General features: G+C 35.5%; 1 protein-coding gene across 2 annotated transcripts in view; it reads right to left on the bottom strand.

The window, feature by feature from the left end:
• NFXL1 (nuclear transcription factor, X-box binding like 1) overlaps positions 1-12361 on the bottom strand; it is a 45491-nt gene that overhangs the window by 11948 nt on the left and 21182 nt on the right. For both annotated transcript variants that reach the window (XM_071432443.1, XM_071432444.1), the window contains exons 16-19: positions 10874-11014; positions 8279-8445; positions 7470-7539; positions 514-618 (exon numbers count right to left, since the gene is read on the bottom strand). In XM_071432443.1, the coding sequence (XP_071288544.1) occupies positions 514-618; positions 7470-7539; positions 8279-8445; positions 10874-11014 (483 nt within the window). The remainder of the gene's footprint in view (positions 1-513; positions 619-7469; positions 7540-8278; positions 8446-10873; positions 11015-12361) is intronic.

Here is a 12361-nt window from a genome sequence, read left to right as displayed (position 1 = left end):
ATAAATTTCTGTTGTTCCCCTCATAATAGTGTATAGCTATAGTAAACTTGTTATATTACATTGTCCTTATCTGTGTTAGAAGCTAAGGATGCCGATGCCCATAGCTGCTTTTAGGTTTGCAGGAATCTTAATTAATTATATTAGTTCAGGTTTCACAACATCTGTGCTAATTCCAACTTCTGTACATTTTCCCAATATTGTAATAAAAATGTAATTTTTATTCTCAAATCACTCCAGGTCATCTGAGTATTTTTCTCACAAAAATTTAAGTGTGAATGAAGTTAAAGCTATTTTAAGTCAGGCAGCTAACATATTTTAGAACTAACAAGATTTTATATTCTCCAGTGAATCTGCAGATATAGCAGCCCAGATCTTCAGCTGATGTGAATCATTACAGCCCTACTATAGTAACAGGCCCTATTCCAATCTGCAGCATCCGCATAATCCATCCATACAAGCTCAGGAAAATGCAAAGAATATACATCCTTCAAAAACTGCATCTTGTAAATTTACCTTTTTCAGTCTCTTACAGAGACATCGGAGTTTGACCTTCTGGCTGCAGTTAAGAGGACAGCTACCTGAATGGCAAATCTCTTTACACCGGTGACCACAGGGCAACTGTAAGGAACAGAACATAAATTAAACTCCCACATCAATAAAGCATTGTAAAATTACCAAGAACATATGGAATTGGTTTTATTTCAGACACAGAATTTTAACAGAAAACTCATTCAGGTAATCAGTCTTTTAACTTGTGAAATAATTGATTTTTCTTTTCTTTTTTTCGTGGGGGGAAATGTTTGCTTGTTATATACTGGTTTTCAGTTCCTGTAAGATGATTTCTCTTTTATTGGCACAGCTTCATTGGAAGACAATTTCTCCTTTCACATGTTTCAAGAACAGTCATTTCCACAGTAATGTATACAACAATTACCCCCATCTCTACGCTGGGGGAATACAAATGGATAAGGTAAAAAAACCCCGAAAACTGAAATTATGTGTACTGTAGCTACGTGTAGGTTAGACAGAGAAATAAAGGAAGAGGAAAAATCAGAAGCAAAAATACCGCAAAAGAAATCTTCTATTCAAGCATTATCTGAACTATGCAAAAGTCAAATAAAGGTCACCAAAATTCTTATCATGGCAAAAATAATTTCACAAAATCCTAAATTTATGCATTTGGCAGATTATCCTATTTCTGCCATCTGAAAGATAAAGACTTTTTTTACCGCCAGTGCAATTTTTAACTTACAAAGAAAATATTATCATTCATTTACTGTTTAAGAATTGAGTTACTAATTTAAGTACACTGCTTGATAAGAATGTAGCAGTGCTCCCAGCATTATATTAGATAAAATATGTCAGGAAAGTAAACAGATTTTTTTCATTGTTAAGAACTTGACTAAAAATATCCCTCCTCATAAGAAGGCTTCACAGTAACAATTTTTCATTTTCAATTACATAACCTAATACTCTTAATAACCAAAGATAGAATCTCACAGAAGACATCTAAGCAACTTACTTACAGTGAGCTTTAAAGCCCCCAACTACTTAAAATAGCATTAGAGAGTGTTCTTTATCAAAAGTGAAATTTCACCTCTTCACTGTCATCAAGGGATTAACGCAAATTGGAAAATGCCCTAAGACTTACAATTTTAAGATCCATTTTTCCCATTTATTAAAAATTCAAAATGTATACATACTACATCACTTCATCCACAAGAATGAAAACAGTAAGTATCAAACCCAGGTGGGTACAACTTTGATTAGTAAATCTTGGTTCTCAGAAGTCCATTGGAATGGGCACAACATCTGAGCTAGTATCAGGAAACACACACCTAAACATAACATGAATCTTTCAGACTAAAATTATGGAACACATACTCATGTCTTCATGTCCATGACAGTCACAAGCCATTATAGACACTCTGTGCTTTCGGCTCGGTTTCTTAGTTACTGCTTCAGCACATTTCATACAGGACTAGAAGGAACCTTTAAGTCACCATGTTCTGTCCTGAAATTCAGTCCTCCTACAGGCAGGCACCTCATATACCCTTCCAGGACTGGACGAACACTTACTATGGAAACAGTCCCCCATTCTGAGCCTATTCTAATATTTCACTAAGGAGGGTGCTCCATGACGTCACTACAAGATGTAAGAGCTTTTTTTTGAGTTTCCTAGGTTTGTTCTAGCTAGTCTAAGCTGCAGTTCTTATCCTCATATTGAAGTATTTCTGTCTTTGCTTAAAAGGTTCTTTATTATCATAATATTGCCTTAATTGAATTTCAACTATGTTCAATCAATGTTTCTTGAATACACAGCCAGAACTGAATGTAATATTTCAAGTGATATCTCAGCAAGAAGGACTTTGTACAATGCCTTAATTGCACCTCATTCTTAGTAGAGCATGTTCCCCAAAACATCTTCAGCTCTCATTGCATTTCTCTCCAGCTAATCATGCTGTGAAAATAAGAATATCTGCTGTTTCCTGGGAGCTTATTATAAGCTTCATATGTATGGGCTTACTGTTTTGGGGTGTTTTCCTGTATTTAATAACATGACCCCAATACCTATGTTCTACAGATGCACTTCCTCAATTCTCATACACTGACAACACCCCACAACTTTTCATCAGAAAAGTACAATGTTTTTACTGCCAAGGTCATTACTGAAAACAATGCAAAGTTAAGTGTCAGTTCAGTCCTTGGAAAACCTTCCTTATTGCTAATATCTCTTGCTCCATCTTTTTCTTTAGTTTTGATGTTGTTTTGGGGGAGGAAGTTGGGTGGTTTTTTCAAAAGATAATCAAATACAGTTGTTTCTTTTAGCCACCTTCATGCTGGTATTAACCCTCTCCTGTATCTGAACTAGATATTCACTAAGTAGCATTGACTCAGTCACTCAGCTGAAGCCATATGCAGCAGATCTCACCTATTCATTTTATCTGGAGGGAAAAATATATAAATTGGTCACCTTATCAAAGAAGGAATCTAGGATCATTAGGCACAACTGATAGTCAGCAAATATTTTTCCCTGAAATCCAAAAGTTATTTTGCCTCATTTTGAAAATATGAGGGGAGAACCTTGTCTAAGCCTTGTATGCTACCAAAGGCAAGACTACAACCCAGAACATGGAGTCTAATGGCCGAGTCTCCTCACAACTGACCACAATCTCTACAAAACAAATTTGCTACTGCATGAACACTGTCTCCTGGCTCCCTACACAAGGGCATCAGACACAGTAACTCCATCTAGTCTCACCTGCAAGTCACTCATGCTGGCTAGAACAAGCCATGGCTAGAACTATTACTTCCAGCTTACTCTTCCATAATTGGCACATTTTCATTAATAGTGTCAAAGCCCAAAGAGTCGTGTCCTGACATGTCAGAGCTGCAAATCCAAGACAGTAACCCTCACCTCATCCTCTAAGTGCTACTGCAATAAAATTCTTAGACACCATTAGACCAAAATATTTATAGCACAGGAGTATGTTTAATCCAATACTGAAAAGCAAATGCACACACTTAAGTTTCCCTGCCAGTTTTTTTCTTGTCCTATATCTCTGTATGGGGAACTTTCTTTTTATTCCCTCCACTAAAAAAAAACCAACACTAAAAAAAATATCAAGAGAAGCTGTGAAATGAATGGCAAAACAACATTTCCCAATGATCACAGAAAACAAAAGCAATCATTCTGCTGCTTCTGATGGATAAAAATGTAATGGGGAAAGGACTTTTTTTTGCTTGTTTTTAAGTGTCAGTGCTGAACTACTTGGTGCTCAAAGTGTGTGCCCCCTTTGGTGGGGCACTGTACAAAATCTCTTGTCAATAGCTTCTGGACTAAAGCCCAAATTGGACAGGCTTTATGTTTGATATGGCAAGGCCATTAAAAGAAGGGATTTAATCCATAGCTCTGAAAAAACAAAACAAAAAATGTCCTACAAATATTTTTTCCATAGGCAGTGCATTTAAGTCTTAACATTATACCTGATGATGATAAACTCTGTCAACACTTATGGAGGTTTAAAGTGAACTCCAACAGAAGGCAGTAAACACAACCTGTTACTACACATCTGATAATACAGAAAATAGCCTGCTAAAGAAAAGAAAAGAGCCTGCTAAAGAAAATAGCACTTTTGAGCACCAATCCCAAAAGCTAAGTACAAAAGAGAATTTTATCACTTCCAAAGACTGAACGAAATTTTTCCAATCCACATACATTTGCAGTATGTGTTTGCAGAATTAAATTTTATTTCCAGAATGCTTAATTAGTTCAATACATTTAAAAAACCCCAAAAATTTATCATAATGGAGTCATGTATTTCACATCAGGAAAAAAGCAGAGTGCACAGTAAAACTACAAAGTATGGCTATTTTGTCAAAAAAAACACACTACATGGAATAAAGTATTAAATACAGATTCACAAATACCAACAGGAAGACACAGACAATGAAAACTGATCGACTTAAAATTTCTATGTAAGAATTGTCTCAAAACATCTGCAAGCATGATCATAAGAATTTAATCACCCTGATTAAGAAAAAAATAGAGTTGAATTTCCTTTCACAGCATATCTTGTTATTACTACCAAACAACAGAATTAACTTTTTAATTAAAATATCTCATATATAACAGCTGTTGCAGCATCTCCCTAAAGCAGAAAGGAAATGTCAGCTGTACTATGCAATGCTGAAAGTTAACTTTTTTATTTTTATACTGCCATTGCCAAAAGAAAAGCATGGAGCTTCTCAAATTTTTCAAGTTTCTGTAGCATTTTTGCAAAGGACCAGATAATATAATTGGTTTTCTTTATCCCCAAATGTACCACAGGAACTGTAAAAGAAATGTGGTAGCTGTCCTACCACTGTCTACTAATACTGTCTACTGCAATTTCCATTAACCAAAAACATCTCAAAATGACAACTGCAGTAAAATACCGCATTCTATTGAACCTAAGTGGCACTATGGTAAGCTAGAAGTGATAGTGCACACTGATTTAGAGGAAACATCAGCTTCACTGAGCTCTACGAATGACTCAATGTCAGCTCCTGAATAACAAAATTCTCAAGAAACACTAATTTGAGATTTACTTGAGGCTTCCAGAACTACACAAAAAAGACTTCCAAATTAGTTTTGGGCAGACATTTTAGATCTGAAAGCTGTAAATGCTCTAAATTCAGTAGTCCTATCCTCTTTTCTCTGGCCAAATTGTTTGTTAAGTCCTTGTCTTGCAAGACAAAAACTTAAAAACCACAAAAAGGCCTGTATTTCCTGGAGAGAGGCGGTGGTGGGAGTGGCAGGGTAGTATCTGTTAAGGCTGCCCCTTCAAATTGTCTTCATCAATGATTCCTTTAAAAGAGAACTATCAGCATAATTTGTTTTATGATACAGGTATCTCATTTTCTCAAAGCTGCAGAGATATATTTTGTTTATAAAACAGAAACAGACAAAACATCCCTAGAACTGCTCAGTAGTCAGAGAAATGGAACAGATTTTTTAGACAAAAAACAGTAAAAACTCCATACAGCACTCATGTAGTTACCAAAGTAGGATCTGAAGTAAGTAGGAAGAACTGTAACACAAAGATATGAACTACTTGAAGCAAGAAGGTACTAATAGTTAGTAGCTTCTATATTTCATGAAAGATAGTAAGAGCTGTAAGAGCTAGAGCTAGCATCACAGGAAAGGAAGAACATGCTTTTTTCCATCATCAAATACAGTAAAACAATGCTCTGGATAGAAGTAGCTGGGAAAAAAACTTATTTTCCAAAGCATTTATAGGAGTAAGAATTTTAGAATTGCTTCATAAAACTAACATAAATTCTGTTGCTGTACTCCTTATTTAACATCCCATCAAACTAAGTAAAAAAGACATTATCTGTAGAACAGGGTAATTCTAACTGCAAGCTGAAGTTTGGGACCACCGCTAGATGGATTTTAAATCCCAGACTAAGTCTGGGGAATACGTTCAGCAAAATCACAACAGTTATATTCATCAAAGATGAGCTACAGGAAACAAAAGATTCTTTGAAGAGAAGCTGAAGTACAGAACATATAGTTCACGATAAGAGATTGCAAGCACTCTTGAAAATATAGAGAAGGAAGTCGTGGAGCAAATAAAACCAAAGTAACAGAGAAGGACATGAAAGGACAAAATTAAGAGATAAATGGACAATTAAGTAATATCTCAAAGTGTTCCCCCACCAGGAAGTGAGCTTTCAGACATCCAGATGAGAAAATTGTGACAGGAACATTCATGTATAGAAAAAAAAATCCAGCAGATAGGCATCTACAAGGGCAAAAAGCAGAAAACACAAGTATGTACAGAGCACAGCCTTCCTGTTGGGGTTAACCCAATCTTGTCCAAAAAGCAGAGGATCAGACACTGCTGGGAAAGCAGGAGAAATCCTGTAAATTTTTGTATTTAATCAAAATAATTTTTAAAAAGTTTTTTAATAAAGACAAGGACTCAAATTTGAAGTTTCTGACACTGGATGATAATGAAATTCTTGCTTTTCCACTTCACACATTTTCTAACCCTCCAGTGGGAAAAGGAGTAAAGACAGAGCTGTCACTCTCAGCACAATTAATGACAAATAAGGAACAAACATAAAACAATAAGTAATGCAAGGATTTCTGAAAGCACACAAGCAGCACACAACTGCAGCACTGGGAGGGACAAGGAAAAAATCCTTTGGCCCATCCCTCACATCAAGTTGTGGGTAACACTGCTGCAAGAGACATCCTGAAACATTTCTAAGCTGCTTCTCATGAAAATTTGGTAGCTTCTCCAACCAGCTCCTGCCCTGTTCCACAAAGTTTATTACTTAAACATAGTATTGAACAGGAATTTTCTTTACAGATGCTACTGGCTCATAGTCTAAATATCATGTAGTAAGGATAATATTCTTCTCTTCTTCACAGCAAACCTTTAGATGCACCCAGATACAGCAGAGAGACTAACTGGCTTGTCTTTCATTTTACACTTCTTAACATATATTTCACTAATTCACCTGGGCATTATTATCTCATCTCATTTATGAAGTATAAAATCCCTTAGCCTCCAAAATGCACAGATAGGGATTCTAAACCTGCACTTACATGAGAATATCAAGCACAATTCTTACCATTTTTCCTAATCAAACAGCATCTTATCATTTATGAGACAGATTGATGACCAGTTTTTAAAACCATGAAAGAGGACATACTCTTTCACATTCAAGCTCATCTGTGTGTTTAAACATCCAAGCCATTCGTGCCTTGGAGACAAACCCCTGTTCCTTTAATATACTCCTCCTAGTTGACAGCAATATATTAATAATTGTCCTTGAAGTACAGTCCACTAACCACCTTCACATCTATTATTTAACATATTCACTTAGACTAAGCTTCTCTAGTTTGCTTGGCCTATATTCACAAAATTCCACATACCCATCAACTGAAGCATTTCTTTATTAATATGGCTTACCTCTTTTGGACACTGATTTCTGCAGGAAATAAGAAGCTCCTTTTCTTTTACATCAGCACATGTTAGTTTTCTGTAAAAGGAAAGATATATTTGTGTTAAAAAAAACCCAAACAATTTAACAATAACAGAAGTCAATGCAATTACGGGTGTATTTTCAGTATATTTCACTGTAAATAAAAGCGGACTCATTTGTCCAAATCCTTTGTGACTAATATAAACTGCCCTGTTTTACAGACAAACCCACAAAAATTTAGAGGACTTGAGGTACTTTAAGAAAAATACACTTGCATATGATGAATATTTTCAGAACAATTCCCAAGTTTCAATTTATATTTTGTGAAGTCTAGCTTAAAATCTATCCACACACACAAATGATTAAAAAAGTGTACAAATTGAAAGACTAAGCAGTTTTTCAATTAAAGCTAGAAATTGAAAGACATTAATTGCACAAAGACCTTTTAGACTAACTACATTCATTCTAATACTTGTATAAAATTCTTCTTTACATACTCCAAAATAAGCACATATAGAACAAATTTTATATAGATTACATTATATTTGTATAATTCAAAGTATTATCTGTATTATAAAATCAATTTCTGTTCATGAGACTCCATGCATATATAGCAATTTCAGCAGTAATACCAAATAAAATACTTGCAAAATTTAAATAGAAAAAACCATTATCTTAGAAATCATAATCAAGAAAAATTTTATTGCCATAAGAGTAGCTCCCATCCCCAGGCACTTCAAATTATTTCCAGTTAATAGCATTTAAATGAAAAGCTGGTTTGTGTTCTGACACTTACAAGCATTCAATATACAGTACTGATAGTTTGCAGTGACACTTTATTTTAAGCATCTGGAGACATGATGGGCAATCCCCAGGATGACAGGGCAAAACACATCGGTGAGGACAGCCAGCTGGCCGGGGCTTGGTGCACTCCTCTTCACACTGTGAACATTCTGGACCCGCCTAACAAAATTAAAACAAAGTACTAAAGAAAATGCCAAGTATTTGTTTTGTGGGGTGTCATTAACGACGTGTTACATAGAAGAAGGAGTTGGGGTGTTTTTGCTATGAGAATCAAGCTATTCAGTAAGATATTTCACAAGCAAGAGTAATTAATAAAACATGTTTTTTAAGAAAAAAACAGAAATGCCAGTGTTTGTCAGTCAAAGAGAATTCTATTTTCCCTTCTGGGCTTAAAAGAAGCTCCTTAATATTAGTGCTTTGGAAAGTGACCATAATCCCTGTTAATTCTCTAAGGAAAATTGTTAAAAAAATAAGTCATTACATATCTAAAACCAACTTATCCCACTCACCATGTTCTTGTAATGCTTGAGTCATTACATACTACCTCTAATACAGGGGTGGAAGGATTGGTTTGCTTGATTTTAAGCAGCAAACTTTAAGTCATTCCATTTCCATACACATATGATATTCTGTATAATCTTGCAAAAAGGATTATTAACTTGGGAACATCCTAAGAACTGCCTAAGGTCTTGCTTCTACTCCACAGACTACACAAGTCTACCAGAGCTGTGATGTCACTCTCATTCCAGCTGATGCGATCACCGGCACAAGGTGATGAACAGCACAGTAAATGAAGCTTCATTTCTACTCATATTCTTAACAACACTTCCAGAACCCCAGTCTGCAACCAAATAGACCCAGACAGATTGACATGAGTTATCAACTGAACCTACACAATATTTAAGGCCCATTATCACATTCAATGTTTAGTTTCCAAGAAGTCAGCCAAAGTAAAGCAAATTTATCCAGGAATGAAGCTACAAAAAGCTTCCCCAAAAGGACTTTCCCAACACCAATGTTCCACTTTATGCTGTTCAAAATAACAGCATAAGAATTTTAAGGTTTTAATAGTTTTTCTCCAGTTCCCTTTCCTTCTCCATCTATAGCTGAACAATTTTTGCTGAAGTTTAAAAAGAAACCTTTGTACAATGATTTTTTACAAATCTTAACTCACAAAAATTCAAATCTAAGAAAAACAACAGCAACTAAAACCATTTAGAAAACTGTCATATAACATTTAACAGTGGGTAAAAGTAAACAGCTGGCCTTTCTGCAAAATTTTTCTAACACAACATGCAGAACAAACTGAAATTCCAGACAGAAAAATCACTACTCAGACATATAAGCCAGAAATTAAATCAGCCCTGACTACATTTAGTCTACGAAAACAAGAGAACAAAAGCTCTAAAGGTCAACATCAAGTTGAGTTCATAAGAATTGAAGAAAATTGAGAAATGAGATTTACCCATGCTTTGCAGGTACATAGACTCCCATTCTTCTGAGAATGTACTGCCTCATTCAAAATGGAGCCAGGAATAGTCCTGACTCATTCACATTTTAATTGGCTTAACTGAAGCAGCAGGCAGGCAGCCTCGTATAGCCAGAACTGGGGATGCTTAACTGTAACTCTCACTATTTACTGATGTCACTGTTGCTGCAAGTCACTGTTCCACCAGTTACACTAACAGCCCATACTCCTCAGATAAAATTTCCACAATCATAAATTAATGTGTTACGATATATAGTTATTAAATGACAACACCACCACGTCCAAGACACAAATCCACAGAGATATTATGCTATTTAAGTGTAAGCTAGTTAAAATATAACATTCCTGCTTTATACCCAGCTAAATGCTTCTGTGTTTTCTAAATGCCCAGACTGCCCATGGTGCAACTTTTTCTAAAGTAATGCTTAAAAAAAACTTGAGAAGCTGTTTCCCTCCAAATCATGACTCTCCCACACCATACAACATATATATGTGGCTCTAACTGCTCATAACTTGAACAATTTTAGTTTTACACTTTTGTTTCACATTATCTTCAGCAGTTAACACCTGCAACTTAACTGCATAAATGACAGTTTCTAGTAGGCACTGATAAACATGAGTACATCATCCCAGTACTTTGAAAAGTCTTCCAGTGCTCTTCTAAAGGTCTCCCACCCTCCTCAACCCATTTAAACTCTCCTCAGTAAATAGCTTCCCCAGTAGACTGCAAGTGCATTTGTATACAGGGATTATCAGTAGCTGCCCTTGATCTTGAAAGCTACTTTTTGTAACTTCAGAAGAGACTTCTCTAGGGTGTTAAATAAAGTTCTGATGAAATCAAAGTAATGTCATCACAAGACAGTTATAGAATTTGCAAAAAATGCAATAGTGTCTCAGGTTTATAGTCTAAGGAAATATAGATGAGCTAACTGTCACAGCATCAGTGGGAACAGCACACATGCAAGTCTCCCAGTGGGATCTGGAATAGATCTTTACCTGCCAGCTGCAAATTCCTTATTTCCAAGTAAAATTGAAGACAATTTCCATATAAAATACATAAAATACACAAAAACAAAAGCAAACAGGAAATTACCCTACCTTCTTTCCATCAGCACTACTGTTGGACTTGGTAACACGATGACATTCTTTCATACAGGTATGATTCTGACAATCAAGAAGCCGCCCACAAAACCTCTTACATGAGTAGGGATTTGCAGAGTGACATGGTAATGGACTAACCTAAAAGTTAAAAATAAATAAATAAATATAGATATGCAGGTGGGATATATATACAAGCATTGCACATGCTAGTAGCCTGTGAGATATATATATTTACACACACAGAGACACAGAATTATTACAGAGAAGCTTTGGTTCTGCTTTGAAAAAGAAAAAACACCAGAGAAATTCTATTTGATTTTTTAAGTATCATTTGGGTTCCTGTCCACATAACAATGTGTCCACACAAATTTGTTTTACACTGACTATAACAGGAAAAAGGCACACTTTATCAAACAAGCTAACTTTTGCAGCATAGTTTCCCTTTCTTTTTGAAAGATTATTTTACACTCAAATCTTTTAGCACCATTTGCTCCATCTTTCTGAATTACACTCATGTCTTCCATCAAAGGTTTCTAGGGTGCTTTACTATTATTGCAAAAGACAGTAACAGTTTGCTTTCATAGGGCTTATTGTGTTATGGTCACCATAAATCAAAAATATTTTACAGTCTGAAAAAACAGAAAACCTCCAAGCCAGAAATACTAAAAAGCAAATACTGACTACATCAAATATAACTCCCAGGAAAAGTAAGGAGAAGCAGAAATAGCTCCAGAACAGGACTAAGATTTTAATGTGTTATGTCACATTTGTACTTTCCAATTTGAGGTCAACACTCCAGTTAACAGAACTCTGAAGAAACCTTCAGAGCATCTACTTAAAAGCCATTACTCTTCATTGGTACTGAAACCAGTGTAAATTCCTAAGTAGGTTACTTGCCCTAAGTTGAATAGTACAAGTCCCTCCATACAAAAGGATTAGAGGAAACTCACTGTTGGCATTTTCCAACCATTATATAATACTCATACAAAAAAAAGATTAGTTTTCTGTGATGCTGTCAAAAAAATTGATTTTTTTCTTAATTTCATGTCATTTCTCAGAGAAAAACAAACTATTTGTGATGTTATTACACAAGAGGCTAATGTGACATAACTCACTTTGACTATACTAAGGGTGTGATTTTATGTTGAAACTGTGGTTGACTGAACTGCTTTGCAGGGTACCCATTCCTTTTCTCTCTTCAAACTCTACAGCTCTCACAGCACTCTCCTACCACACATCTCTCTTTACTGAAAGATGATTCAAATAATCAAAATGGAAGAAATGGAATCAATAGAAAAATGTTTCTTGACTTTTGCCAGTGGCCTGGCCATACAAACAGGTGAACATAGGAAAAGAAAAAAGAGAGATGACTCCACAGGGCAGAATTGAGGGACAGCCTTCCTTCAGCACTGTCCATGTTAACTCCCTCAAGCACACAACGCACAATTTAAATCCAGTTGCCTATATAAATTTTTCTGGGCTTCA

This window comes from Agelaius tricolor, unplaced genomic scaffold (genome assembly GCF_023055355.1).
Source record: "Agelaius tricolor isolate 1412-34295 unplaced genomic scaffold, bAgeTri1.0.p SCAF_8, whole genome shotgun sequence".
In the NCBI taxonomy this organism is placed as follows: domain Eukaryota; kingdom Metazoa; phylum Chordata; class Aves; order Passeriformes; family Icteridae; genus Agelaius; species Agelaius tricolor.
This window is presented reverse-complemented; position numbering and strand designations above follow the sequence as displayed.